The 27,761-nt window shown below is 39.5% G+C and overlaps 4 protein-coding genes across 5 annotated transcripts; 3 read left to right on the plus strand and 1 right to left on the minus strand.

The window, feature by feature from the left end:
* The first annotated feature begins 628 nt into the window (after window positions 1-628).
* rev1 (REV1 DNA directed polymerase) lies at window positions 629-16,568 on the plus strand. Its single transcript, XM_034128688.1, is given in 23 exon segments — window positions 629-925; window positions 1,899-1,965; window positions 3,074-3,206; window positions 3,802-3,970; window positions 4,219-4,410; window positions 4,412-4,720; window positions 5,159-5,988; window positions 6,733-6,831; window positions 6,954-7,064; window positions 7,181-7,307; window positions 8,307-8,435; window positions 8,534-8,688; window positions 9,854-9,973; window positions 10,063-10,283; window positions 10,717-10,889; window positions 11,427-11,653; window positions 11,834-12,027; window positions 12,805-13,083; window positions 13,576-13,675; window positions 13,782-13,990; window positions 14,079-14,223; window positions 14,611-14,713; window positions 14,811-16,568. Coding segments are annotated over 22 exon segments (4,203 nt in total). The 5' UTR covers window positions 629-925; window position 1,899; the 3' UTR covers window positions 14,923-16,568.
* Window positions 16,569-17,108: 540 nt separating this feature from the next.
* txndc9 (thioredoxin domain containing 9) lies at window positions 17,109-20,593 on the plus strand. Its single transcript, XM_034128689.1, has 5 exons — window positions 17,109-17,173; window positions 18,618-18,814; window positions 19,295-19,413; window positions 19,614-19,868; window positions 19,978-20,593. Exons 2-5 carry the CDS (start codon window positions 18,641-18,643, stop codon window positions 20,093-20,095), a joined length of 666 nt encoding a protein of 221 aa, XP_033984580.1. The 5' UTR covers window positions 17,109-17,173; window positions 18,618-18,640; the 3' UTR covers window positions 20,096-20,593.
* Window positions 20,594-21,171: 578 nt separating this feature from the next.
* On the minus strand, window positions 21,172-23,890 carry mrpl30 (mitochondrial ribosomal protein L30). Its single transcript, XM_034128923.1, has 5 exons — window positions 23,554-23,890; window positions 22,834-22,920; window positions 22,360-22,506; window positions 22,086-22,159; window positions 21,172-21,547 (listed from the first exon to the last, which is right to left on the minus strand). The coding sequence occupies exons 1-5, from the start codon at window positions 23,587-23,589 to the stop codon at window positions 21,415-21,417; spliced, it is 477 nt and encodes a 158-aa protein (XP_033984814.1). The 5' UTR covers window positions 23,590-23,890; the 3' UTR covers window positions 21,172-21,414.
* A 526-nt stretch (window positions 23,891-24,416) lies between these two features.
* On the plus strand, window positions 24,417-27,761 carry mitd1 (MIT, microtubule interacting and transport, domain containing 1). 2 transcript variants are annotated; one of them, XM_034128920.1, is made up of 7 exons: window positions 24,417-24,680; window positions 25,427-25,531; window positions 25,705-25,841; window positions 26,443-26,529; window positions 26,823-26,938; window positions 27,114-27,174; window positions 27,270-27,761. In XM_034128920.1, the coding sequence occupies exons 1-7, from the start codon at window positions 24,536-24,538 to the stop codon at window positions 27,363-27,365; spliced, it is 747 nt and encodes a 248-aa protein (XP_033984811.1). In that variant the 5' UTR covers window positions 24,417-24,535; the 3' UTR covers window positions 27,366-27,761. The 2 variants fall into 2 exon arrangements, with proteins under 2 accessions (XP_033984811.1, XP_033984813.1); XM_034128922.1 differs by having other exon boundaries at window positions 26,826-26,938.

A 27,761-nucleotide genomic window follows, 5' to 3' on the forward strand; every position in this document is an offset into this window, starting at 1 on the left:
TGCAAACGACTCTCTTGTTAGGGTTTATATACAGTCTATGGTCCAGTGAAAATACGGCTGGTTTGTAAACTGTACACAGCTTTTACAGAGGATGTTGTAGAGTCATTTCAGGTGACATGCATGGACTCGGTTGCCCGCACAGTGGCAGCATTACAACCACAACTTGAAGCTAAAAACAAGAAGCCGGCGATGAGCCGGATCAAGTTAGCTCAGATAAGCTATAGGCTAACCGGAAGTTGGGTGGTGTTTTCTCAAAATAAAATACAATCTTGGCTAGACAAGATAAACTTAATTACTCTTACCCAGACAAAAGGTAAAGCAAAGAAATACAATTATTTGGGAGGTTTCAGAGTTAAACATACAGTTCTACAAAACATAAAATGTTGATCTAGAAGAGGACTCTTACTGTATTGCCTCAATGTTTAAACCCCATATTCAGATAATTATGTGAATCCAAATGTATTCAAAATAATACATTTTAACACATATCTTTATTTATATTACCCACCTGTTTCCCACAATATTTTGACTCAGTAGTACACACCTTTAACGTCATCGAATGTTTTATTTTGAAAATCCCCCCAGAACTACTATGTTCTGCTGGCTTCGCTTGATGCTCGCTGAGAAAAGAGAAAGCAAAAAGCTCCAGCAGGCGGGCGGTAGAAATGGAGAGCAAAAGGACTGGGAGGGAAAGCGAAAACGCTGAAGAGACATGGCGTGGCAGCAAGACAAAATAACAGGATTTCAGCCCAACAAAAAGGAGTTATCTGAAGAACAAAGTAAAGGTTGACGGGTCGAGCTAGCGTTTACTGACTGGAGGATTTTCATTTCGCTTTGCTTTGGTCTCACCGCGTAATCAGTGCGCACTGTGTGTTGTATCTGCAGAGAAGTCTGTAGCGAAAAACACAGCCTGACAGGATTAAAGGTAAAAACAAGTCACTTGTGTTTACCATCATTTACCCAGGACTGTTTTTACAGATTTACACCGCATTGAAGTTGCAAAGTCGTTATGAGTAACGTTGCTGTGTCTATTGTCTGCTAGCTGAATTGGCAGCTTTGTTCCCGAGTGCATGGCAACACTCAACTCGTATGTTTGCTATCATTGACACCATGTTACAGTCCTGTCATGCGGCATCGACCTTCTCGATTAACAAACAAAGCATTGCTTGGAGTGGCTAGGCTAACTTACTGTTAGCTGCTTGCACTGGGGATGTGACAAAGTGCCACATGGGGCTCTGTTGTAACCAACCTGTCAGTGTCTGCAGACCTGCCCGGGCATGCCCTTGGACACAAAGCTGTGCGTAAAAACAGTATCACAACATTTCTGCTGACATGAAACTATAGTAGTAAATGCATAACACAACAGCCATTAATGTCAATTGTGTGCAGTGTCATTGCTTCTCTGCAGCTGAGAGGGCTTTGTATACAACAACAAACATGCAGTCAGTATTTTTTGCACATTTCAAACATGTACTTACTGTAAGTAGGTTCATAATTAAATTGATTGGCACACATGTGTCTGATTTGTGTTGACATCCATCATCATATCAGGATTGTAAAGCTATTTGTGTGCATCACAAAAACTAATTGTAAACAATAAGTTTTGTAAAAATAAAATACTCTAATGATCTTTATGTATATCTGCTATCTCGTATTTCTTTATTTTATTTACAGCGTTACTTCATTGTTTTGTATCATATTATCCTTATGTGAACTCTTCCAGTTCCTATCCTATCTCGTGATTCACTCTTATTACTGTTGCTGCTTTGACACCTGAATTTCCCTATGGCGTTTAATAAAGGTTTATCTTTCTTATCTTAATTAATGAACAAAGCACTAAGCTGTATTTGCCTTGTCTCCTCAGTACTGATGTCTAACTCTTCTTGTCTTGCTTTCAGTATGAGTCGAGATGTGTGGTCAAAAAAGAAAGCCAATGCCAGTGGTGACAATGGTTGGGCTGAGAGGGTGAGTACCTGTCATGTCCTTGTAATCAACAATGTAGGGCAGAAATAACCCCAGAATGAAGACATGAACATAAAAACAGTAGACATGACTCTGAGAAATGTTACCTTAGGCGAGGTAGACGGGAAGATGAATATTCAGTTGTAAATACTACGTCAAGGGAAAGAGGGTATTCCTTGGTTTATGCATAGTGAGTTTTACAATATTACTGGAAAACTGTAAGTAAACAACCCTTTTCTTCTTCACCCCCTGCAATTTCATTAAAGCAGCGAAGAGCCTGAAGCAGATCACTAGTCATTGTCTAATTAGGTTCAGGCTGGACTGCCAGGCAAAGCTTTAACACAGCTGTGAGAGAGCTGCATTTAGCCCCAAAACTACATCTCATAATAACAGTAGTATCACCATTCAGACAAGACAGTAATCCTACAATAGCTATTCTTGTAACTGAAGCAGAAAACTTTAAACCCTAAGTTACCCATGGTAACATACATGTGCCCCTTATTGTCATACATACTGATAATTAAAACAGTGTGGCTTGGTGCCAGATTGTTTATGTAGGTACTATTCTCATCATCAACTTTAAATTCCCACTGGTATCATTGTCCATGTTTTACTGTAGTCTTTCTGTTTTGCTTTTATTTTACATTTTCAATTTTCTTTTTTAAATTGTTTTATTTTAACTGATATTAATTAATTAATTTCAGCTTTAATTCGAGGGAATTTCATTAAGATCACTGTAGATGTTTTATCTTGTTCTGCATATATTTTAATATTGTGATGTTGTTTTTCTTGTTCTGTAAAGCGCTTTGGGCTGCTTTGTGCATGAAAGGTGCTATACAAATAAAGTGTATTATTATTTATTAATATTATCATAGACAAAGGCATTTTGATATTCATAACAGCATTGCAAGACTAAATATTTCCTTTGAAAGATGTATTATTTTATGGCCAAACTAGAATAATACTATACAACTATAATTGGCCGTTATTTTGTTATTTTTTTTATTTATATGTACATTTCCTAGATATCCTAGATTGCTATATGAGCTGTGGGATTCTGCAGGCACAGTTGTAAATCTTTTTCTCACCTTGCCCTCCTTCTTGTGTGCAGGGCGGCTACATGGCTGCCAAAGTTTCTAAACTGGACGAGCAGTTTAAACTGGACGCCCCCAGAGAGAAGCAGAAGGATGGGTCATGCTCCACTATTTTCAGCGGAGTATCTATCTATGTTAATGGATACACAGGTAACACTACGCTACAGCACCTCCATATTGTCACACTAGTTTGTCTCCCTTTCCCCCTCAATAATTCATCAGTCGTTCCTGAAGTCACCCGAGCGTCAAAAATACATATTTTCCCTCTTTTGAGTTGAGCAAACATATGACCGTAGAGAAGGAACATGCATCTGCTCAGGAGGCTCGTGCTCACTCTCTGGCAGGTGTAGTTAGGTAGAAATAAAATAGTTCCCACAGCAAACTTCTCCCCACAAGGTTTGTGGATTATGTTGAGCAACTCTGTGAGAGGCATTGTAGATGAGTTTTTTATTAAGGCAAACATCTCAAGGGACGATATCTCTAACATTCGGCACCGCAAAAAACTAAATCCAGATGGTAAACAGAAAAAAGTCCAATATAAATGTAAAAATAGTTCACAAGTGTTTTTCTTTTTGTTCCTTTCACATGATGTTTCATGTCACAACTGACTTTAATTGTTTCTCATGTAAATGTTTCCTGTGTTTGTGATGTTTTTCTGCTAGTCTGACTCTTGTCTTGTGTGGACCATAGAAATAGATTATTTGGGTGTTTTTGGTTAATTTTTAATTTGTCTGTTTGTGAGCAGACCCGAGTGCGGATGAGCTGCGCAGGCTGATGATGCTGCACGGCGGTCAGTTCCACGTTTACTACTCTCGCTCCAAGACCTCTCACATCATCACCAACAACCTGCCCAACTTCAAAATCAAGGAGCTGAGAGGGGAAAAGATCGTCCGGCCGCTGTGGATCACTGACAGGTGAGTTCAGTGGGAGAATATCTTGAAAAATCCCCCTTGTTTATTTGTATAGTTGCATTTAAATTTGGTTTCTTAAAAATACTTTATTTTGGTTATCCTTATATATTTCTATATACTTTGCAACTTGTTTTTTTAGATTGTTTATGTTCACACCACCAGATACCAAAGCAAATTCCTTGTATGTGTAAACGTACCTGGCAATAAACTTGATTCTGATTCTGTGTTTATGTTCTCATTTGTTTAAACAGTATCCAGGCTGGGTGTCTCCTGCCCTGCCTGCAGTACCAGCTCTACAATCAGAAGGGCCCGCTCTTCCCTGCTATGATTTCCCGCCAGACGCCTGAGATGGCAGGGCCGAGCCATCAGAAGCTCCACCTGCCGCAGCGCAGCATGCAGCGCTCTGTTCTCAACCAGGAAAGCCAGAATAACTCCCTCCCCCCCCCCGAACAACAGTCGACTTTACCCAGACAACATCCAACCTCAGTCCGTGCAGCAGAGCTCTGCTGCTCGCCTCATCAACCCACAGCCAAGCCACTTAGCATCCACTTACCTCAACACAGATCCCAGGCACAGAAGCCCCTCACACACCCACCTGCTGTCTAACCCCAGCTCCACAAAACCCCCCCTCAAGCCCCCACTGTCCCCTTTACAAACACCTCAAGCTAATCTGCAGCACCAGAGGGCCGGTCAACAACAACCTCACAGCAACTCTTCTTACAACAGCAGCTGCAAGGAAGTGGAGTTAAAGATGTGAGTATGGAAAGTTAATGAGCCATAAAATGGGAACTTCAAGGAATTTGAAATGTAATAATTCATATTTTCAGACCTGTAGTTCTATAAAAAGTTATTGAAGTTGAATTTACAGTTTTTCTTTTTCTTACATATACAACAATAAATCCCTTAAAACCCTTAAATATTTAACATTTAAAAGTTTAAAAGTAGCAAAATAAAAGATCTTCCATCTCTGTTTTTTACCCTTCATGCTTAGGCTTATTACCTGAACGGAATACATTTAGACAATATTTGATCATAAATACAATTGATGAAAGGTCATGGAAATCCACTGGTTTAATTGTGTAGGAATCCAGGAGGGAACTGTTTTTTCATTTAAATGAGATCGTTGCACCCATTGTAATACATAATGTCTTACTAAATGAGACACATTCTCTTTATCTTTTTATCCCACAGAAATGGATTCCTGCAGACCTCATTTGACGTGATGAGCCATTCAAAATCAAAAGAAATGCAAGAGTGTGGCAAAGCAGATCCTCTCCCGCAGGTGGTGAAGGAAGCTCACCTGACGAATGGACACTCTCACCTTGTTAATGGTGCCTTAAAGCCAGAGGACCTGCTGTCCCCTGCTAAACCCTCTGATGACACGGAGCTGCCTCAACGCAGAGTCAAGAGTTCACACGATAAACCTCACAGTCCTCCAGGGCCGTTTCAGACCAAACCCGACCCTTATGAGTTCCCCCAGAGTCCTCCAAAGCAATCCGAGCAGTCTGTGGTCTCTCTGAAGCAATCCAGTTCACATGAAGCCAACGAGAAGAGACTTAAACCTCCACCACCCACCTACCAGGAGGCTTTAAAAGCCACGGAAACCCACCTACTCCCAAAACAGCTCCACCCATCCCGTCCAGTTAATTCACATCCAGAAAAGACTCCTCTTTCCGCCGCACATCGCTCTCTTTCACATTCTCCTGTCCGTCTGAACGGGAGTCACCACAATGCCTTTTCATCTGCCTCGCTAAACTCAACCAACATAACATCCAAACCTCATCATCCCACTGAAAAGTCTCCATCACCGTCTAAGTCCTCGGCGCAGCTAATGGCCCAGACAGGCGGACTGATCTCTGAGTATTACTCTCACTCACGTTTACACCAGATCTCCACATGGAGGTCCGGCTTCTCGGAGTATGTCAATGAGCTGCACAGCAAGAGGAAAGCAGCGGGGGGCGCCTCTTTCCCAGGGAGGGAACGATTGAGGAAATCGGTTGCCCAGCGCTCAGACAGAGGAGGTAAGAGAGGAATGGTTGCTTTTTGCATTTCATGTTAGTATTTTCTTCCTCTACTGTGACATGTCTCCATGCTTTAATGTTCAAAAAAGTCTGTATTTTTCTCATACTGCCTGTGCTGCAGCACCTCTTTTCACCCTCTGTCTGAAACCAGAGTCCAGTCTGCAGCTGGCCGGCTCTGTTGTGATTGGTCAACCTCTTGAGCTTTTTTATTTTACCCCACTGCTGCAGTTTTGACAACTTACAGCTGCCATGTTGTTTTGCCCTTTAGCCGTTCAGTGTGACTGAGGGGGTTGTGTGCCAGTGGGAAAGTGACGTCTGTGCATACCCTCTATATTTAGGTGTCATGGTGACTTAAAGGTCTGAGACACATACCACATAACTTCAACTTCTCCTGTTCAAGTTCTGTCAGAGACAGAGTGGAGTCTTTTTTTTCTCTTGACTGTAGAATGTCAAAAAAATGCTATGAGAACATCTTTAGAGCGGTGTGGTTTCTCATCTTGAATTGACAAACCAGCACAAATAAGGACTATAAATACATATCCTAGTTCTAAAAGATAAACCAAATATTTTCTCTGTGAATTAAGATATTAACAATGTATGTGTCTCTGCAAATTAAATGATCATTAATCACTAATTTACAGAATTCATGAGTACTCCTGGATTTCCGGGGATCATTAGTTGTTGCATTCATGTCATGATTTGCGAACCCTTCCTCTGACTTGTTGCTTTTGTTTGTGTGGTCAGGTACGTCAGCACCCACAAGTGTCAAATCGTGTATTTTTCACGTGGACATGGACTGTTTCTTCGTGTCTGTGGGGATCCGACATCGACCAGAGCTCCAAGGTAAGGCTCCTCTTAGTCTGTATTGAAGTGTGAGCTGTCAGTGAACCGGTTTATATTCAACACGACAGAACAGCCTCACACGTCCAGTCGGTCTCCTGGTTGATCTCATGGTTGTGTTGCAGGGAGGCCAGTAGCTGTGACCAGTAGCCGTGGACAGGGCCGGGTCCCCCTGAGGCCCGGGGCCCAGCCTCAGCTGGAGAACCAGTACTACCAGAGGAAACATGCTCTCCCTGGTGAGAAGCACATCACACACTGCCTGGTTGTCATGGAGCTTTCTGCTGACCTTGATTTTCTCTGTGTGTTTCCTGTATTATCCTGACACTAAATGTACGTTTGTTCTGCCTCTCAGAGATGGAAGATGAGGATCTGGACAGAAGTCCATCAGAAGACAGTCCTGTCCCCCATACTAACGGAGTGGACCAGGATATTGCGACTCTCTCTAGGGCAGAGATTGCATCCTGCAGTTATGAGGCCAGGTAGGATATGAATTTTCATTGATATTATTTCTTTTAGGTGGGCCCTTTTTCTGGTGTTCATTGTAGTGATGTGTCGGTCGCGACTTGTTAAGTAATTCAAGACAGAATGATATGATGATCTCCTGCATGCAGTGACATGTAATACCCAAGGATTACAGACTGTTGGATGCTGCTGTTTTGAGCATTGCAATATATTTATTTTCATTATGTTATTTATTTATGATGGTTTTTAGGCTCAGCAAAGATTTGTTGTCAGTTTGTATAGGTGTTGCTATCTGCTTTTTTTAGCGTGGTTCTACAATCAGAGAGTTACAAGGGTCTGTAAATGCAATGAAAACAATTGGCCACAGCAAATCATTTATATTAAAAAAATTATTTTTACTTTTGAATACTTCAGTACAAAGGATGTATTGAATCATTTAAGTGATATATGTGTACACATATAAATCATTAGTCAAAACAGGGCTACATTTGATTGAATTACATAAGGTATATTTAGCAGATAAACCTATTAACCCCGCCCCCTTAAAAAAAAAACGGCTCTTTTGAATTCAGCTATTGTTTTCTGGGGTCGGTTTCTCCAAACTGGGGGCATGCTGTCCATGTTACAACCCCATACAAACAAATATATGTCATGGTAGGGTTATGAAATTGGTCGTATAATAAACACGAGTCATTTAAAGTTTTACTAATATTTTAAAGAATTTATACATTTTGTGCAAAAATGACAAATACAGTTACTTTAATCAACTTTTTGAGGTCTCTATGCTTATCGCTCAACTTACTGCTATTGTTTTGTAAATTAATTAAAGGGAACACAAAGTCTCCCATCACTGTAAAACAGTAACATTGAGAGGTGTTCACTCATTCAAACCTCTTAGTCTTTTTAATTGATGTACGAGTGTCTTCAACCATCCTGTGCTGGTCCTTGAATCCTATGTTTGAGAAGGTGTGGGAACTCCATGTTTTGTACTCACTGTAAGTGGTTCCCTCTCACAGGCAGGTGGGCGTGAAGAACGGGATGTATTTTGGAAAAGCCAAACAGCTCTGTCCCTCGCTGCAGTCGGTCCCGTATGATTTTGAGGCGTACAAAGAGGTGGCTCTCACCATGTATGAGACTCTGGCCGGGTAAGAAGAAGTCCCTGCTCTTTTCTCACTCACTTCCCTGTCCTCTTACAGGCACAATGACATGAGGCACGCCTTCTCATTTAATTTGTTCTCTGCAGTTACACCCATGACATCGAGGCTCTGAGCTGTGATGAGCTGCTAATCGACGGTTCTGCTCTGCTGGCCGAGCTGCGCATCAACCCTCAAGATCTGGCCCGCACCATCAGAGCCGACATCAAGGAGAAAACGGGATGCTGTGCTTCAGTGGGCATGGGTGAGTTTCTGTGGGTCTGTACTGTAAAATACATCAAGACAGTGTTTCTATTTGATCAGAATCAAAATTCCTGAGCTCTGTTAAAGGTGGGGTAGGTAAGTTTGAGAAACCGGCTCGAGATACACTTTTTGTTATATTCCATGGAATGCTCTTAACATCCCGATAGCAATGAATATCTTAAGTGCTTTGACAAAAAATCCATTAAAAAATGTCATCTGTGGAAGCCGTAATACTGTAAAAAGCACGACCAATCATTTTAGCCGGCCCGGCTAAAATAACTGGATGGCCTACCTGCCTGTCAGCCTTCCATCTGTGCACAAACTTATCTCGTGCCCTCATTGGTCATGTGCGCGTTCGTGTGTGTTGGAGGAGGGTCTCTGTAAGGAAGTGGCAGATTTTCTCCGGTTGTGTATTTTCAAATTCTAGCGATCTCGAGCCGGTTTCTCAAACTTACCTACCCCACCTTTAAGCGCCCCGATAAACATTCCTGTTTGTCATCTTACAATATACTTATTTATATAAATAGTTATCACCGCAATAAACCGTATTTAATTTAGTCTTAATTTACATTATTTAATTTAATTTTTTAATTTTATTTAGCCTTTATTTATACAGGTTTAAAATCTCATTGAGACACAAGGTCTCATTTGCAAGAGAGACCTGTCAGTGGTAACACTACCACACAAAGTTACAGACAGACAGGACACTAAACACAGAGGCATTCATATTCTGTTCTTGTACATATCATATTCTATTTACATGTATATAGACTTTTTGCACTACTTTGTATTTTTGTATTTTATTATATATGTTGCATTGTTGGAGGAGCTCAGGTCAGAAGAATGTAATTGCCATTGTGCCTATGACAATAAAACCTTTGCATCTTGAATCTTGAATCGTTATTATTCCCGCAGCGGGAACATTTACAGTGTTAGGGCAAAAGTGGCATAGCAGGTACAAAAAGAGTAAGCTAACTTATTAAATACAGGGAAGGAAAGCACACATTAGTAATATAATCAAAATGAAGACAAATAAGTAGACAACCATGGCTAAAAATGAGTATCGGCAATTAAAAATAACAAACGAGTGACATAAGTTACATATTTAGGTGTTGAGACATTATAAAAGTTTCACAGTTACAGACTCAAACTGCTCCTCTGTTCAGGGTCCAACATCCTTCTGGCTCGGCTGGCAACCCGAAAGGCCAAGCCGGACGGACAGCACCTCCTGAAGCCTGAAGAGGTGGATGATTTCATCAGAGAGCTGCCAGTGACCAGCCTGCCAGGTACACAGCTCCACCTGCTGGTCATGACCGTACACATACAGTGTTTCCTGTAGAAAATATTTGATTGATTGTTGTTTTTTTGTATCCAGGTGTGGGGCCTGTAATGGGCAGGAAGCTGGCAGGTATGGGTGTGCGGTCCTGTGGGGATCTCCAGCAGGTTTCTCTGTCTCAGCTGCAGAAGAAGTTCGGACCCCGGACCGGACAGACTCTGTTCCGCTTCTGCAGGGGCCTCGACGAGCGGCCCGTCCGCTACGAGAAGGAGAGGAAGTCTGTCTCTGCTGAGATGAACTACAACATCCGCTTCACTAAGGTTAGACCGACCTCTCTCTGTCATGTTGCAGTTATTATTTCTGTAGTTCTTTATTTGTGCATACTTGATTGCATTGATTGAAAAGAAAGACATGAGCAAATGCATAGGTGGGCTACTGTATATGCTTGCTATCAATCTAGAAAAGATTATTTCAAAATATCTCCAAAAATAAATACAAAAATAACATTTCTAGTTATATAATATTAGTTATACTACAGACTACAGGTTTTATACCAAAGAAGTGAAAATAAATAAAAACAAGCATTGCAAATAGAAAAATGTGTACTGCTTTCATTCACTGTATTATACTTAATTACCTGATTTTAAGATAAAATAAGAAAAAATCAGAAACGACAAGTGACTGCAAAGATTTGTATCTTCTCCCCATTTCCCACCGTTCTCTAACCCTCTCTCCCCTTCCCTCTGTGTCCAGGTTGACGAGGCTGAGTCTTTCCTCAATAACTTGTCCATGGAGGTGCAGAAACGTTTACAAGACGCCGGGCTGCGGGGCCGCAGAGTGACCCTGAAGGTCATGGTGCGCAAGGCTGGAGCGCCACTGGAGCCGGCTAAATACGGAGGTCACGGCATATGTGACAACCTCGCCAGGTGAGATAGCGACCGTCAACAATGCTCTGATCGAAGCGGACAGTTGTCAGCTGATCGACCAGTGACCGGCCAATCACTGTCGTATATAAGAGTACATCATGTCGTTGGTGTGGAAGTTCTTCAGTGTAGCCAGGAGGACATAAAGCTGACAATTAGCTAACACATTACAATCCTAAATAAGCTGTGTAGAAACAACCTGTAAGACAAGAAGGTTCTGTAAGCTGGTGCAGTTTGGGAGAAAATGTATTTTTTTTAATAGTCATGGACGTACAAATTCAATTTCCAAGAATAACAAGCAACACATTTTTTTCTGTATATGCTGTAATTGTATTTCTAAGAAACTGAAGAAAACAGAAATTGGAGAAAATCTTAATTCGGCACATCAGCTTTAAAAAACAAACAAAAAAACAAAACAGGATTAATAAAGGAAATTGAAAACGCTGCATCTGTACCATAATCCCTATGTGTGACTAGTCATTTTTAATGTCCTCTCTCCATTGCTTATCCATGTCGTTGTCTCTCCGTGTCCTCCGTCAGGACTGTGATGCTCGCTCAGTCCACAGACAGCGGTCAGCTGATCGCCGCTGCGGTCATCAAGCTGTTCCACGCCATGAAGCTTCAGGTCCAGGAGATGAGGGGGATCGGCATCCAAGTCCAGCTCCTCGACGGACACCACTCCGGCCCCCAGGACTCCGCGGGCCCCGGGTCTCGCTCCATCAAACAAATGTTTCTACGCCAGGGAAGTGGCAGATCCAGAAAAATAGGTCAGTGTAAAGTCTCTGTGTTTCAGGTTGTATCTTTGTTGTCGTCTGTGTCGTCTATAACACCAACTATGTGCAATATGTGCAATATATATATGTGCCGTTAATATATATATACCTAGACGAATAAAGGTAATCTGGGTCTGATTCTGAAATCTATTCTGTTTAACATCAACGTTACAGAACCTGCAGACGACAGCTCACATCAGGAGAATTCTTCCCTAAACGTGGGCCCGTCCTCCAGCTCCACTCCTCGTCCTCTGTCCTCCCCCGAGCCGGTCCCCGGGACGAGCAGAGACCAGCACGCAGGCAGACACACTCCCAAAAACTCCCGAGCACGTCTCAACTTCAGTATTGAGATCCCCTCCCCTTCACAGGTAAGGACTTGAAGGAGATATCTTTTCATCATTAAGATTTTATTGTATATTTTCAAAGACAGGAAACACAACGATACAAGACAAGGACAGGGCTCACACACATGGTGAGGGGAGGTTACAGTGTTATTGTATGCATGCTCATGGTATCATGATTTACTCCATAACAAAGATATACTTTCATTATTATTAATTTATTCTATTTTTACCGTGTTCTAAATGTATCCTTTTTGGTTTTGTGAAGGAGATATCTGAGTGATTGCAGGAGCTGAACGGTTAAATGTTTTAAACAAGTTGTGTCGTGGCTTCCTTCCTTGTTTTCTATCAAGCCGATAGACGCCCGAAACAGACATTTCCAACTCGTTTTCTTTCCTTTATATTTGTGTTACTTACAGGTGCTGAGTTGCCTCCGATGGTTTGGATGATATTATGCAATGGGTTTGCTCAAAATAAAATAACACACTTTTACACATACAACAAAGAAAAGAGGCCTTTACAATAGTCAAAACAAAGAGGCAAAACTCAAATAAAATAAAAAACAACTTGGGTATTCTTTCTTGCTTTCTTTCTTTGTTAAGGCTTATGTAGCTTGGTAACTTAAATGGCAGTTGAACGGTTAAAAACTGTGCCTCTGTGGCGTCTTTCTACTGTCACTTTAGCGCAGGCCCCGTGGGAATTGTAGTCTTTTATAGTGTGTTGACTACAGACGTCACGATTAGGTGGCCTTTTTTTTTTATAAAAACAAAATGCTGGCTCTAAAAACGTGTGTTTCCTCCCCAGGTGGATCGCTCTGTGTTGGAGGCGCTGCCTGCAGATCTGAGAGAGCAGGTGGAGCAGTCGTGGACCAATCGGGACAGGACCTCGAGTCACCGTCGCCCCCACAGCCCGACGCCCCCCGCTCCTCCCCCCCCGCCTCCCTCTGTGAGGTCTCGCCCCCCCTCCCCCCCTCGTCCTGCTGCCTCAGCGCTGTACACGCCGCCCGCCGGCACGTTGCTGCTTCAGCTCCCAGACCAGCCCGACAGTCCGGGGATTGTTCTGGAACTACCACACTTCTCACAGGTAGGAAGGCACCTCCATTGAGATTTAGCCTTTAGGAAATAATCCATTAATCAGTCTAAAGCCCAAATTCTCACACAAAGATTTGAAAACCTGCATTGCATGTTAAAAAAATATTGATAAATGATGTCTTTAAGAAGCACCTTTTATCCGTCACAAATTATACAGAAAAGTTGTAATTGTTTGTAACAAATAACATTTCACCTATCAAAAAAGAAAGAAAATACTGTCAGTAATATTTATCTAATTTAATACTATATTATATAACATTATATTCTTAATTTTTATCATTTTTTCTGGTTAACTGAATTCAATCAAAGTACGAAAGTAAGTCCATAACCAAGAGCGTGATTTAAGAGGCGCTACTTAATATCAAAGTGTCTATCTTTTACAGTAAATTCCGTCTAACAGTTTATTGACAATTGTGGTATATAGTGAAACATGTTTGCGACTAGTTGTCCTGTTTTACTAAGTCTTCCTGCTTCCTGCCTGCAGGTTGATCCGGACGTATTTGCCGCCCTTCCCAAAGAGCTGCAGGACGAACTGAAGAATGCCTACAACAGAGTAACACATGTCCAGCCTCAGGCAACAATATGTAAGTCTCCAGGGAGATTTGTTAGGAATGAGTTGAGCTTTTTCTCGACTTTTATTATAAGCAGCGATATTCTCTTTGTCTCATGTTTTCCCTGTTGGTTTCTCAGCAGTGGAGCAGAAGAATCCTCTGCTGCAGCTCAAACAGCCGGGAGTTGGAGTTGGAGTTGGTCGGGTGAAGCGGCGCTACAAGAGAAAAAATGCAGGGAGTCCCGTTAAAAAAGGTCCCTCGCCTGTGAAGAGACGAAACACGACAAACAGCCCAGCCAAAACCCTGCCCTCCCCTCTAAAACCACGGGAACCAATAAACACATTGAAGGTAAGTCAAGAACAGTTTCCTTCATAAACATGGTGGCAGTGTGTGAAGATAATTTATGGCTCACACCTTCTTTTTTTTCCCTTCATAGACGGAAAATGGTCCCTCCACGTCAAACCTTAAAGCAGACATCGCAGAGTCCAAATTCATCCCCCGCCCTGCTCCTGTGCTGGCCGGAGCCTACGACATGACGGACATTAGGACGCTGCTACGGGAATGGGTCACCACCATAACAGGTATACTGTGAAGCAGAGCTGCAACGGTTAACATAAAATAACACTTATTTGATCCACAGTAAAATAACAAAAGTATTTTTTATGCATGAATATCTGTATTCAGAATCTGAAATATGGACATTTCCTGCTTTTTGTGTTTTATATCATGATGAACTGTATATATTTGGGTTTTGGACTGACAACAAAAGACGTTTTGAGAAAATATGTAGGTCTTTCAGAGACTTGCATTTACATTTTTGACTATTTTCAGCACCAAACTATCTAATAAATAATCTTAAAATGTGTTAGTTTTAGTCGTACAGTAAAGAACAGTTGTCTCATAGTGCCTACTTATGCAATTACCTACGCTGTTATTCATTTTAATCACTTTTTTTCCACTTTTGTTAGAACCCATGGAGGAGGACATCCTGCAGGTGGTGAAGTTCTGCACTGATCTGATCGAGGATAAAGATCTGGAGAAATTGGATTTGATTATAAAATATATGAAAAGGTGAGTGCATTCCCCCCCCCCCCTGCATTCCCCCACATCCCCCCGCCTTTATGTTATTATTTCAATGTATTCCTTATCTCTGGTGTTTTCCCTGCAGGCTCATGCAGCAGTCGCTGGAGTCGGTTTGGAGCATGGCTTTCGACTTTATTCTAGACAACGTGCAGTTGGTTGTGCAGCAGACGTATGGTAGCACCCTGAAGGTAGCATGAAGAGGAAGGTGCACTGTGTTCACTGTGTGTTACCATGACACCCTTTTTGTTTTGCTACTATCACAAGGACATCTGCAATACAAATGATGACGTCTAAATGATGCTTTTCCTCCTCAACACCCTGTTCTCAGTGGCGAGAGTAAGACACAATTTAACGACTACACACACTCGACATGTGAAAGTGTTACAGGAGCCATAACAGTATTAGACAAGAGTGTGTACAGTTAAGTGATTTCGGTACTTTTTTTAAAGGAATTCAAACTTAAAAGCAGGAAAACTACTCACTCAGAACAGTGATAATCGTAGCGCTTTTTTGAAAATCCATCATTTTCCATATGGAGTTCTTTTCTAAATATATAAAGTTTTATATACTGATTTTTGCAGGCGGAGTTTTAACTGTTTCTTATTAAAAAAACAGCTCTTATAAGATTTAAAAATGTCCCTCCTGATTTCCATCTGCACTTATGTGATCTGAAGGTTTGAATAATGTAAGTCACAGGCACATTTCTATGTTTCTTTTGCAGTTAAATAAGGTTTAAAATGACAACATAATCATCATGTTAAAACACAAAGCACCTTTTAGAGATTTCAGAATCGGTTAGGGTTGTAGCACTCCTTAGGACTTATGAATAAAGGACAAAACATTTCCTTGGTGCTCCGAGCTACTTGGACTAACCTGTGATGTATCTACTACTGCTGTCTCAAAAAAAGCCAACAAAACATAGTCTGCTGCATACAGTAGTATCTTTATTCCTCTTCTCTTGCAAAAAAAAGTGCCAAACCTTGTTATTATAGTATGTAAATAATGTTTTCAAAGACACTTGTTTAAAGAAAAAGATGTACGTGGAGGATTTACCTCTTGTATTGTTTACATGTAGTGAATTCTTAGTAACTGTCTCTAAATTGTAAAATCTCCTCAATCTTTAATTGTTTGTAAGTGTTCCAACATGGAAGCTGGTCAAAGCACTTCCTGTGAGGTTAACTGTTGATTCTCAGAAGCACTCTGACTCCGCGGATGATGACAGGGGTTATGGCGATCAATAAGTAGCCTACGCAGTTGTTGTTTTTCTTCAAGATAATGTAAAGTTTCATACAGCCTTTGTATCTGCAGAAAATCTTTTCTAGTGTTCCAGCCTAGTCACAAATCTGAATATTGAGATAATGCTGGATTTGACCAGGTGAGCTGATTTTTAACTCAATGTGTGTACTTGTGTACTTCATTCAATGGAGACATGTGTATGGCTTGTGGCTACATCATTGTATTTCTGTGATTTAACGTTATGATTGGTGATTAGAAGTACTCAGCAGATGCGGCTGGCTGGCTAGCTTGTGATCTCACCATGCAGGACATTATGTACGTGTGGTTGGAAAGGTTTCTCAAAGCAGTATCCCCAATATGCAAACCAAATCAATCTTTTATGTTTTCAACTCGTTGAAATGAATGTAATTCAGAATGTGTAAGTCTCCGCTCACTTTCCAGATGTTTGCTTCTCTTCACCTGTCATATCTTTCTGGAAGGAATGGCCAGGAGTTAAAACTGGCCAGTCTTGTCTTCTCTAAACTGGCTTGTGCCTGAAGACCTGAAGCTGTGAAATTGTTTGTAAGTTTTCTAAAATCTTGGTAATAAACTGTAAACTCTGTATTCATTGATGTGTCTTTGTCATTGATTATATATATCCTGCATTTTAGGATGGTTTCCAACCATGACTATGTCGGTTCTTAAAATATTATTTGAAAGTGGTGATTTTACAAATTAAAAATATGAACAAATGGCTAGTCTTGAACAACAAGGCTATCCTCTTCTTGCAGGCATGAAATCCACTAATTTGAAAACATGCAGAATTGTTTGTTAGAGCCAATAAACACATTTAACGGTCAAGAATGTCCCTTAACAATCACCTTCTTATCAACATTATGTTTTGCATGTTTGTAAGATTTTATTTTTGTATGGTTATGGTGGCCAATATATAATAGTATTTTTCCATAATTTTGCGTCTTAGAACAACTATCAACAAAATGTCACTTTGTTGATAATTTATTTTAAAATTAGGAGTTACAATAAATAAGCGTAAAAGCATGTTTAAACTATAGATAATTGCAAATATAATACAAATACATAGCTTCATTAAAAAAGTGTTATTTTATGTTATGAAATGCCCGGATGTAGAATAACGTCAACCGGATATGTTGTAACGTCACATCCTCAGCAACCGTTCGCATTTCGCGCAACTGAAGTATCAGCTCTGATCAGGTAACGGATCATTTAACAGCATTAAGGTTATGAATTAGCACACTTTTATTAACACAACACATAATTGACTTATTTTATCTTACACCCGTTTGACGTGTTTTCTGATATCCCTGTGAGTGTGTACATCTATGAAACTCATGGCTAACGGTAGCTAGCTTAGCATGCTAACACACGCATTTGTCTGTGTTTTTTGTTAATGTCTGGCAGAAAATATCCACTTGTTAGCTTCATTCATCGATTGACAGACGTGTTATAAGTATCTGCACAGTAAGCTAAAACAAAAAAAATGTCGCAGAAATGGACAAACTGTACCAAGTTTGTAATGAAGCTCACGTAGGTCTATTGGGAATAACCAAGCGACGAAAAGAAGGTGTGCCCAGTTGTCACAAAGGGTCGAACAGTCTCTTATATTCGGTTAAAAAGACCCGCAGGTATTTAAGTGGCGACCATAATAACAGCTGTTTGAATTCTCTGGATGTCAAGGAAATGAGCCTCAATGCTTCACTTCTTATATACTCAAGCTTAAGGTTCAATGCGATTTTCTCTTTATACATCCATGGTGCAATGGACCACTGTCTATGTCGGTAGCAACATTTAACGTGAAGCAACGTTCTGTCGGCATCTGCTGCCGTTGTTTGATAAAATGTCAACAACTTTCTTAAGGGTTTATTTGAGTCTGGAAAGGTCGGATATGTTACCTGGATTACATTTGCCATTGTTGCTTACATATTTTATATTTGTTATAACGTGTGTAAAGATTCAAAGGTTTTATTGTCATATGCACAGTAGCTACAGTGTAATTATGACGATTACAATCTCAAGTTAGACTAAGATGAGCTAAAAACTGAATATATAGTAAAAGAAAAAAAAATACTGTTTATAGTCACAATAAATATGTGAAATGCAAACAGATGAATGCTTTAAGTCATGAAGGCATTTCACAGAGCCCAGGAGTGCCTTCATAAAGCCTTCATCTGTTTAAGCATTGTTGGCACATATATTTTATTTACGTATTTGAATCGTTTGCATTGAAAGGAATCAAACTAAACTATACATAAAACACTGTGACTTTAGGTTGTATTGTTTCTCCTCAATGACTGGACAGTAAAGTTACATTACATGCTGCGTTGCTCATGTTAGGGTATTTGACAAGCAGGCATTTATTACAGTTTATTAGATACACCTAGCTGAATCAGTACCCTGCTAAAAACTTCAACTACATGATGGTTCCTATGTTCACTTTTTGTTTAGTCAGCCCCGAAAACAACCGTAAAGATTTAACAACACTAAGCAGAGTATAGTATAGTTTGCTTCTTTTGTATCATTGTGGCACGTCGTAGGCCGGTATGGACAGGAGAAATGTAATCTGGTTTCCTATTGTTTATTTGTTTCTGACCTCCTGTCTCGGCTTACACTACCTGTTCTTTTCCCTCCCTACATTCAGAGAGAGATCCACACAGAGCAACCATGGCCCACCAATCGATGGACATCCTGTCAAAGGTTCTGGAGCAGACCGCCATGTTGGTGGAGGAGAAGTTGGATGCACAGATTAGCAAACTGAATGAAATTGATGAAGATGATTTGGAGAGGCTGAAGGAGAGGCGGTTAGAGGCGCTTAAGAAAGCCCAGAAACAGAAGCAGGTATGTTTTTCTTAATGGCAGACAAACTAAACCTATGTTGTGTGTATATATATCATGCCAAATGTTTCCAAATTAGCCTTGAGAAATCCAAATGTCAGGGTGACGGTGGTTGTGGAATATGAAACCTATTCAAGTAGTCACAGGATTTCTGCAGTTGTGTGGACTTGTGAGAAAGACATTGTTGGATAATCAGAAATCAGTGAAACATGTTTCTTCACAGAGACTTCAGTTTTATTCAGAGCCCTTCAAGCATCAGAATCTCCCCTTCTTTATTTTAAAGATTTGGAAAAGTATTTGAGTTTTTCATAAAGACCACCTTAGGAAGCATTGTTTTTTTTTGTTAAACTAACTGTTGTTTTGGAGTTGGTCTAAACAGCAGGATTATATATGGATCTTATATCGGGGGGAAAAGCTTGAATGCGAAAGCCAGTCATTATATTTCATTGTTCTGCTCCTCACCCTAGTATTCTTGTTTTTAAGGAGTGGTTGAATAAAGGCCACGGAGAGTACAGAGAGATCTCCAGTGAGAAAGACTTTTTCGGCGAGGTCAAAGACAGCAAGAACGTCGTCTGCCACTTCTACAAAGGCTCCACCTTCAGGTCAGTCCATCGCTGGTGTATATGTACATCAATGAAGTGACAGGTGTACAATTTTGAATATGTTTTTCTAGTTTGATTTTGATAATTCAATTGGTTCAGCTATAACTTTTCTTTAATGTTAGGTCTCCTCTTTGTTTTAAATGTCAGTAACTTTGTGCGTTGTCATCCGGCTGTTAAACTCTTCTGTCCCCTACATGTAGGTGTAAGATCCTCGACAAACACTTGACCATCTTGGCAAAGAAGCACGTTGAGACCAAATTCATCACACTGAACGTGGATAAGGCCCCGTTTCTGACAGACAGGCTGCGGATCAAAGTTATTCCCACGATGTGCCTGCTTATTGACGGAAAAACAAAGGACTATGTGGTGGGATTCACCGACCTGGGAAACACTGACGAGTTTTCCACAGAGATGCTGGAATGGAGACTCGGCTGTGCGGATGTGATCAACTACAGGTGAGATACCACCTTCCCCTAGCATGCATTATAGCTACAGAATCAAAGTTATGAGTGGATAAAAACACACACGTTCTGCTCTTAACTTCATCCCTTTCTCCTGTTGTAGTGGTAACCTGATGGAGCCTCCTACAGGACCAGTGAGGTCGGGCACTAAGTTCACAAAGGTGGACAAGAAAACCATCCGAGGGCGAACCTACGACTCAGACTCAGATTCTGATAACTGAAAAGCTCCGACTATCATCCTGTTTCTCTCTTAATAAATATTCTGCTTTCACTTTTCCTGTCCTTTCCGTGACTTTACCTTTTATTCAGGTTTTGCATATTTTTACTTCTATCCTGTCTTTTTGTTTTCATAAAATCCTTTGTTTCAGCTTTTTTTAACGAATTGCCTTCCATGTTTGAATAATATCAAAATGACAAACATGGAAACTTCCAGCTGATACAGAAAGCTTCACTGAACCAACCATTGATCCAATATCTCCCACGTGTTGGTGTTGATTTTCTCAGTGACTGAAACCTTGAAGCTTCATGAATTGCAGGCGTTCTGATTCTCTCCTGTGTTTCCTTGTTCCTCTGTGAGTCTGACGTTAGAATGGAAAACATGATGCAGAATTACCTAGATAATTAAAAGCATCAGAAAACATTTGTACACATTTTCTTGTAGCAGGAGTTCGACTTGACTAATGCAGAATGAATGCGGAATTAAAAATGATTTAAAAATGTCTGCATCTGGAATTTTGTTATTGTACGTGTGAGAAACTGATAAAGCAAATTGTAGCACACTAAGTTAGTATTATGGGTAAAAACCCTACTAAAACAATTCCCATAATGCATTGCAATGTACCTCGTTTGACTATTCTTCCCTGGAAAAGATTAATGCAAGGAGTATAACCCTTTAGTGTGATTCAGGTGTCTTCAATTACGCTGGCTGGTCAGCTCAGCTCAGAGTTGGTTTGGGTAAACTGAGAATTACATGTCAATAAACTGAATTTACCAATAAGAATATAAATGTACGTAAATAGATCGGTCTTAACACGAGCAACAGGACAGTGAGGCATCAAAAACAGCCTTCAGATACCAACAAACTGTCCCAATGACATACTAGACCTTAAAAACATTGGTGTCTTTTCTACCTTCCAAAGAAAATCAAGGAGCTTCTCACTGATTGAATTATTTAACAACGCTACAGTCCTGTAAAGACGTCTTGATATTGTAAACGCCTGTGAGAGGACCCTTGAGCTGAAACGAGGTCTTAACTAATAACTTTTCTCTGCCAGATATAAGCAAAAAGGAAACATGCATTTCATTTCAAAAGGCTTTTAATTGATGTGTTTTAACAAGTCATGTTTACTTTAGAATTTTAACAATCATCTGTTGCATACTTGCAATATTTAGATAGACATTTGAGTAAATACAAAAACCGTTTAAACCATATTCCTTTTGCTCATTGTGGTGAAACCAGAACAGGAAGCTATAGAGCACAATATATTTCATGATATTCTGGAACAATTGAACTTTGAATGAACATGATGTGGAAGCGGAGCTAGGATTTGAGAGCTTTGGGGTCTGCAGGCTGGAGGAGGCGGTGGATGATCAGCTCTCCTTTGGTGTTGATGTAAGTGTCTCCCATGTCCTGCTCAGTTGGCAGACCGTAGGGCGTCTTCAGAGGCTCGATCCTGAAGGAGAGGGGAGGGGGTCAAGAAACAGGGTCTTAAGATCCAGACAAATAGCTTTAATAACTGATTCAAAATGGTTCTTATTGCTTCAAATTCACTTTTTATGGTAAAATGCAGAGACTGTCATTTCATCGTTACATGTAAATTGTGACAATGTGATTGGAAATTAAGTTGAAAAATTAGCAGCAACATTGAGTGTTCATTTATGTTGAATATTTAAGCTCTATCTTAACCTCTCCACAAAGACCCCGATTGTTCCATTACAAATATAGAAAGTGTTTTTAGTTTACATGAGTGATTGTGGATGAAATACCATTAAGTCGAGAATCAAGCATTTTTCAAACAGTATATCCAACTTCAAGTATAAAATCCTAACCATTCAAATGAATAGTTAACATTTATAATTTTCAAACATTCACGACTGTACAAACCTTGAATATGAATCTACTTGTCTTATGTCATCACATTTTATTTTGCTGTAAGCTTCAATGATAAGCCATGCCTTGAGTTTTAGACGGATATATTATATTTCTCTTACCTCACAAGATGTTTGACAAATTTCAGTTGGTTGTTGACTGCAGGTGTGTTTTTGTGAATGACAGGTGTATGAGCCTAAAAAGAGAGACAGAGAGAACAGAGGTAGTGCAATAAATCATAACAAAGGATCTTTACTGCTCTCCAAGGTTCAAGCAGACACTGTTTGATTCCTATAGAGGTGCTGATTTATTGTTTTAATAAGAATTCCAAAATCTCTTGTATTCTACAAAACATTTCCCTCATTTTTTTTTAACAGATAAAAACAAAGGCTTTACCTTTTCGAGCCCCAGGTATTTCACGAGGTCTTTCTCCCAGTACGGTCGTCTCATGGTACTCTTGACTCGTGTCACGATGTGCAGTTTGTGAGGTTGTTCTGGATCTCCTCCATATCGATCATGCTCTTTTGATCTCTCTTCAAAAATCTGTGAAGGAAAAACCCAAATGAGTATTCATTATGAAGATTAAGGCATCATGATATATTTAATATCTGGGTGAATCTGTCAGGGGATCCCGGAGGTATAAATGTAATATTAGGCACTTAATTCTACCTTACGTAATTTACAAATATTAACCAAAATGAGTCAGGTATTAAAATGAATTGAAACAAAGCCTCTCTGCAAGACAGGGCCAAATGTTAGGGTGATATTAGTAGTAGTTGAGATTATACATAAATGGTACACATTCCTAAACAAATAAGCAATGTATTAAAAATCATTCTGCAAAACTCTGGTGTTTGATCTGATTCTTACCTGTTTGGGGACTCTTGCTTTAGTGAATTTGCTGCGTGCCGGTACAAATAATGGGCAACGCGGCAAAAGTGTAGCTTCTGTCAGGAGCTGTAAACAAACACAAAATGAAAGCAAATGTAATAATGTGGCTGAGGATAAAAGGCACATTTCTTTCCTGATATAGGAGCACACATATAGAGTGATGAGACTATATCAATTTGTCAACCAATGTGCTTACTGTTTGGATAAGTAGCTGCTATATACATTTATAAATTATATTAATTTAGCTTCTACCACATGTTACATTTAATGTATTTTATAAATACTGCTGCTGCTCCTTTTCTACCCAAATGTGTACTGTAACTTTTAATAAGTATTTAAAATATTATATGAATGCCCTTTTGTAATAGTGCTTTATTATAATTGTTTGTCTCTATCTTTTATCTAAATCTTATATCTCATTTTGCTGAAACAATGTAAATGTCCCCTCTGTGGGACGAATAGGACGAATAAAGGAATTCTGATTTGGCTACTAGAGTTGAAAAATATATTGAACAAAACTTATATATATTGTGAAACTCTGGATTTTTGACCACATTTACTATATATCAAGAGAAAGAACATTTAAATAGAACACAACCTGACAGTATCAACATTGAGAGGTCCTGATTTTAAAGTAAAGAAAGCATTAAGGTAAGATCAGTTTGAAACATGAGAAATACTGCAAGATGTTCTTCTTACCTTCACTGAGCTCAAACCACGACAGACCCCCGACATCTTTAATTCGGTAACCTTAGTGAAGTTAGTGACGGTTAAGTTGACAGCCACTAGTTAGTTAAACTACTGTGGTGCACGCCAAGGTTAACGTTACCGTGCAGCCCTGCTAAACGCTGAGTAGACCAAACGATAATGAACGCGACGGATAAAAACGTAACTAATTTCACATTATATTCACTGAATTCAAACCGACGACATTGATTCAAGAGCTGAAGAAGAACCGCAAACGGTAAGTCACGTTGTTGTCATGACAGTTATGTCCTCCATGGATGTCTACACCGGAAGCTTCGAGGAGTTACATTGAAACTACGCCGACGAAGCGAATGTTCGCCAATCAAGGTTCCTACAGTTATTTGTATTACTATAATTATATAACTAAAACAGTTTTCATTTGATATCCTTAAAATCCCCTTTTTGGTTTAAAGTCATTTTCAGATTATAACAGTAATAGAAATATTTTTTGTGATAAATTCAAACCATTTAACAATACATTAATAATGAATTGTCAAATTAAACAGGATACATGTGGGCAAATATATAAGAAAAGCAAAAAACAGGATAACAACGACATAACTTAAAATAAAATAACAAAGTAAGATATTCCTCTATATGTATTTCAATGAATATTGGAAGATACAATCCCTAGATAGTCTTAGGAACGTTTTAATTGTACTTCACATACAATTACAAGGATAAACTATTTACATTTTACAAGATCAATTTAAAATACAGTTGCTTAGTCGTATTTAATTGCAGTATTTTAATAAAGCTGCACCATTATTATGGACCATTATTCCACCATGATGTTTCTCCGGGGAACTATTTTTGTGGCGCACCTGTGTAGCTCTCAAGTTGCTTCCTTTGGAGACTTTTCTGACATTTTAAAAGCATGAATCCACTTTTAGTTTTCTAGTAACTGTGGAAAACACGAAGGATAAAAAGAATAATGAGCCAGAATCACGTGTCAGGGATGGAGAGCTCCGCCATCTCCGTGCTGAAGCGAGCCGTGGAGCTGGACCACAGTGGCCGCTTCCAAGAGTCTCTGGTCTGCTACCAGGAGGGCATCCAGCTGCTCATGGACGTGCTGAAAGGTACTTTATTATTATTATTCATAACATTTAATACAATTTAAAGGAAAGTATTGACTACAGCACGGTCATACAGGTTTATGAGCCCCGTGTGTTAGGGGGACAAGAGACAGCTACCAACCAGGAAGAGACTCAAAATGACCAACAAACTAAATCAGAATCATATGTATTGGTCCAGTTTGTGTACTTATACAATAATTTTGACTTTTATTTGGCATCTCTTGATAAACGTATACAGGAATTATTAAGACAGTAAAGGACAACAAAGCTGGAATAAAAAAATGAGATACTATACAGGCCTGTTATCAAGTCAAAATTATAACAAATAGGCAAAAAATGACTACAAATACACCGAATCAACAACCAAGAGGGGCTGAATGACCCCAATGAGACACAAAACTACTACAAAGTGAATATATATTATCACAGTGGAACAGACGACCCCAAAGAGACACAAGTGGACTACATAGAGACTCAAAACAACCACAAAGTGACTCAAAAAGACTACAAAATGACACAAGACAACTATAAGTGACTTAATATACAAAAGAAAAAGACAAAAGGAACAACAAAAAGAGGCAAACAAACTATAACGTCTTTGTGTCCTTCTCATATGTAGTGTTGGGGCCTTTTGCGTATTTAACCCAGGGGCCCATTGTCTTAATATCTTAATAATGAGTACAGTAGAGGTAATGTAGCATGGAAAAGACAGAAATCATAATTTATTCTTGTTTTCTCTCCCCTGACAGCCTCTGTGAAAGATGACTCAAAGCGAGGTCACTACAGGGAGAAGATAAAGGGCTACATGCACCGAGCAGAGCAGATCAAATCTCATGTGAACCAGCTGAAAGAAGGTAGGAAACAAAACCACTGAAACACAAATGAACCTGTTGTAAAGTCTATTGACCACCTTGTTTTTTTGATAATTGCATTTAACAAAAATGCATTCATATTTGAGCGGTAAATAGCATTGGGTTATTTGTGCCATCTCTAACTTCCTATATTCTCCTGTCTCCTCTCCTGTCAGATGGGAAATACCACGAGCAGATCAGGATCTCAGAGGACGCGACGGGTCACAGCTACGAGTCTCTGTTCAAGCCCTACATGAGCAGCTTCCTCACCGAGGTCTGGGTGGAAGACCCTTACATACGGCACATACACCAAGTGAGATCTCACGTTACTTTATTTTCGTCAAGCTGGATTTGCCTTTGTTTATTTGCGTTTATTCAAGGGCTGCAACTTCTGATTTTTCATTCCACACATGATCTTTAAGTCATTTAATTTATACAGTGTTGGATTAATAACCACTTTAAGGAAAGCATCTGCACTACAGCCCAAAAAACGACATACTGACTGTATGGCATTAATAAGATTAACTTTGTTTATGTAAATACTCAGTGCCAAAATAATATTATATAATAAGGGCCTTAGGGTTGGTTAGGGCTTAGGATGTGTTAATAGGGTTACAAATAGGGATGAGCAATTATTCAATAGGATAATTTATCATCTTGTTATGCAATCGTATTGTTATAATTTCACACAGAAAGTGGTTTATGCAAATTCTCAACCAGTATTTAGTATTATTAACATACATCCCACAACACACAAAATAATTAAACTGTTCCTGAAGTTAATTACATTTTGAATTTTCAAAGAATTATATATTTTGTACATTTTAAAAATCATTGTGTATCTTCATATTGAATTGATTAACACTGCAGTTTAATCTCAAAGTGAAACTGCTTCCCCCTCCTCTCCCTTTCAGCTGTACAACTTCCTGCGGTTCTGTGAGATGCTGCTCAAAGCGCCCTGCAAGGTGAAGAAGGTCCATCTGCTCACCTCCCAGGACGAGGTTGGTTCTGAAACAAATATGGTTGCACGAAGTGTAGTAAATGAATGGCAGTCATTGGCCCTTTTCCAACATAATCATATGACTTGGCACAGTAGCAGAGGTCTAAATAAATAAATGAATGCCAGACAAATTCCTCTTACCGTTTTGATTTGTGATAAGTCGTGATTTATGTCTATGATGAATGTTTTCAGCAACACCTGTGCTCGTCCCACATTGACAGTCAGTAAAAACAGTTTATATAGGTGTCTGGGTCCCTTTGTGCTGTTGTTTTAATACCATTTTGTCCCGTCCAGCAGGCGGATAGCGGGCAGCAGCGCGGCGCTCTCTCTGAGATCAAAGAGAGTCTGAGCGCTCAGGGAGTGACTCTGGATCTGCAGTACTCCTCCACCATACACGACAGGGAGATCAGGTGCATTTCAAGGATTTTACATATTAAAAAAACACATTATAAGCTAAGAATAGTTTTCAATTTGCAATATCTAAAAAACAATATGTTTAGGATTTATTTTCACGTAAGCGCCCTACTCTCTATTATTGCTGCTTTATTCTCTGGTTGTAAACAAAAACATATTTGGGTTTTTTAGGTTTGACAATGGTTGGATCATCAAGATAGGCAGAGGGTTGGATTACTTCAAAAGACCTAAGGTGAGACGTCATTACAGTTTATATGAATCCTTTTCTTTAAATGCCATTGTCAGAATCACATCGCTGACTTGTGGTGAATCTTTGTTATCCTCCAGGGTCGATTCTCTATCGGTTATTGTGACTACGACCTCCGGCAGTGCCACGAGACCAGCGTAGATATTTTTCACACCAAACACACAAAAACACTATGAGATTCAAACATCTTAAAAACTGTTTTTCTATCTTAATTTACTCACCTGCCCAAAAGACACATCTGCTGTGGGTTTGGAGTTGCCTTAAAATACTTGTGATGTGATCGGCCTTATAGAGCCATTTTTATCAGGTTTTACAAAATGCTTTTGTCACACTGACATGTCGTAAATTCTGTACGATCATGTATGATTATCACAGACTTGTGCTGTCAAATGTTGCCAAATACTTTGTTTTCCTGTTAACATATTATTTTCTTTAAAGGGTTTTTTTCTGGTTATTTTCTTTACATTTTTTAAAAAACTTTTAATTCTTCTATTACCAAATGTTTTTTAAGAATGTCATACTGCCATCTGGTGGAAAAGGTCAATTAAAACTGCTTTTATAATTATTTAAAA

This window comes from Trematomus bernacchii, unplaced genomic scaffold (assembly GCF_902827165.1).
Source record: "Trematomus bernacchii unplaced genomic scaffold, fTreBer1.1, whole genome shotgun sequence".
Classification (NCBI taxonomy): domain Eukaryota; kingdom Metazoa; phylum Chordata; class Actinopteri; order Perciformes; family Nototheniidae; genus Trematomus; species Trematomus bernacchii.

What these genes read in the sequence shown, in the direction of transcription:
- mitd1 (XM_034128920.1), top strand. Translation starts at nt 24,536, where the DNA reads ATGAGCCAGAATCACGTGTCAGGGATGGAGAGCTCCGCCATCTCCGTG. An exon ending in TGTGAACCAGCTGAAAGAAG is followed by an intron (nt 25,532 to 25,704) that starts GTAGGAAACAAA and finishes CTCTCCTGTCAG; the next exon opens with ATGGGAAATACCACGAGCAG. An exon ending in ACATACGGCACATACACCAA is followed by an intron (nt 25,842 to 26,442) that starts GTGAGATCTCAC and finishes TCTCCCTTTCAG; the next exon opens with CTGTACAACTTCCTGCGGTT.
- mrpl30 (XM_034128923.1), bottom strand. Translation starts at nt 23,589, where the DNA reads ATGTCGGGGGTCTGTCGTGGTTTGAGCTCAGTGAAG. An exon ending in GTGGTTTGAGCTCAGTGAAG is followed by an intron (nt 22,921 to 23,553) that starts GTAAGAAGAACA and finishes GTTTGTTTACAG; the next exon opens with CTCCTGACAGAAGCTACACT. An exon ending in AAGCAAGAGTCCCCAAACAG is followed by an intron (nt 22,507 to 22,833) that starts GTAAGAATCAGA and finishes TTTCCTTCACAG; the next exon opens with ATTTTTGAAGAGAGATCAAA.
- txndc9 (XM_034128689.1), top strand. Translation starts at nt 18,641, where the DNA reads ATGGCCCACCAATCGATGGACATCCTGTCAAAGGTTCTGGAGCAGACC. An exon ending in AAGCCCAGAAACAGAAGCAG is followed by an intron (nt 18,815 to 19,294) that starts GTATGTTTTTCT and finishes CTTGTTTTTAAG; the next exon opens with GAGTGGTTGAATAAAGGCCA. An exon ending in GCGGATGTGATCAACTACAG is followed by an intron (nt 19,869 to 19,977) that starts GTGAGATACCAC and finishes CTCCTGTTGTAG; the next exon opens with TGGTAACCTGATGGAGCCTC.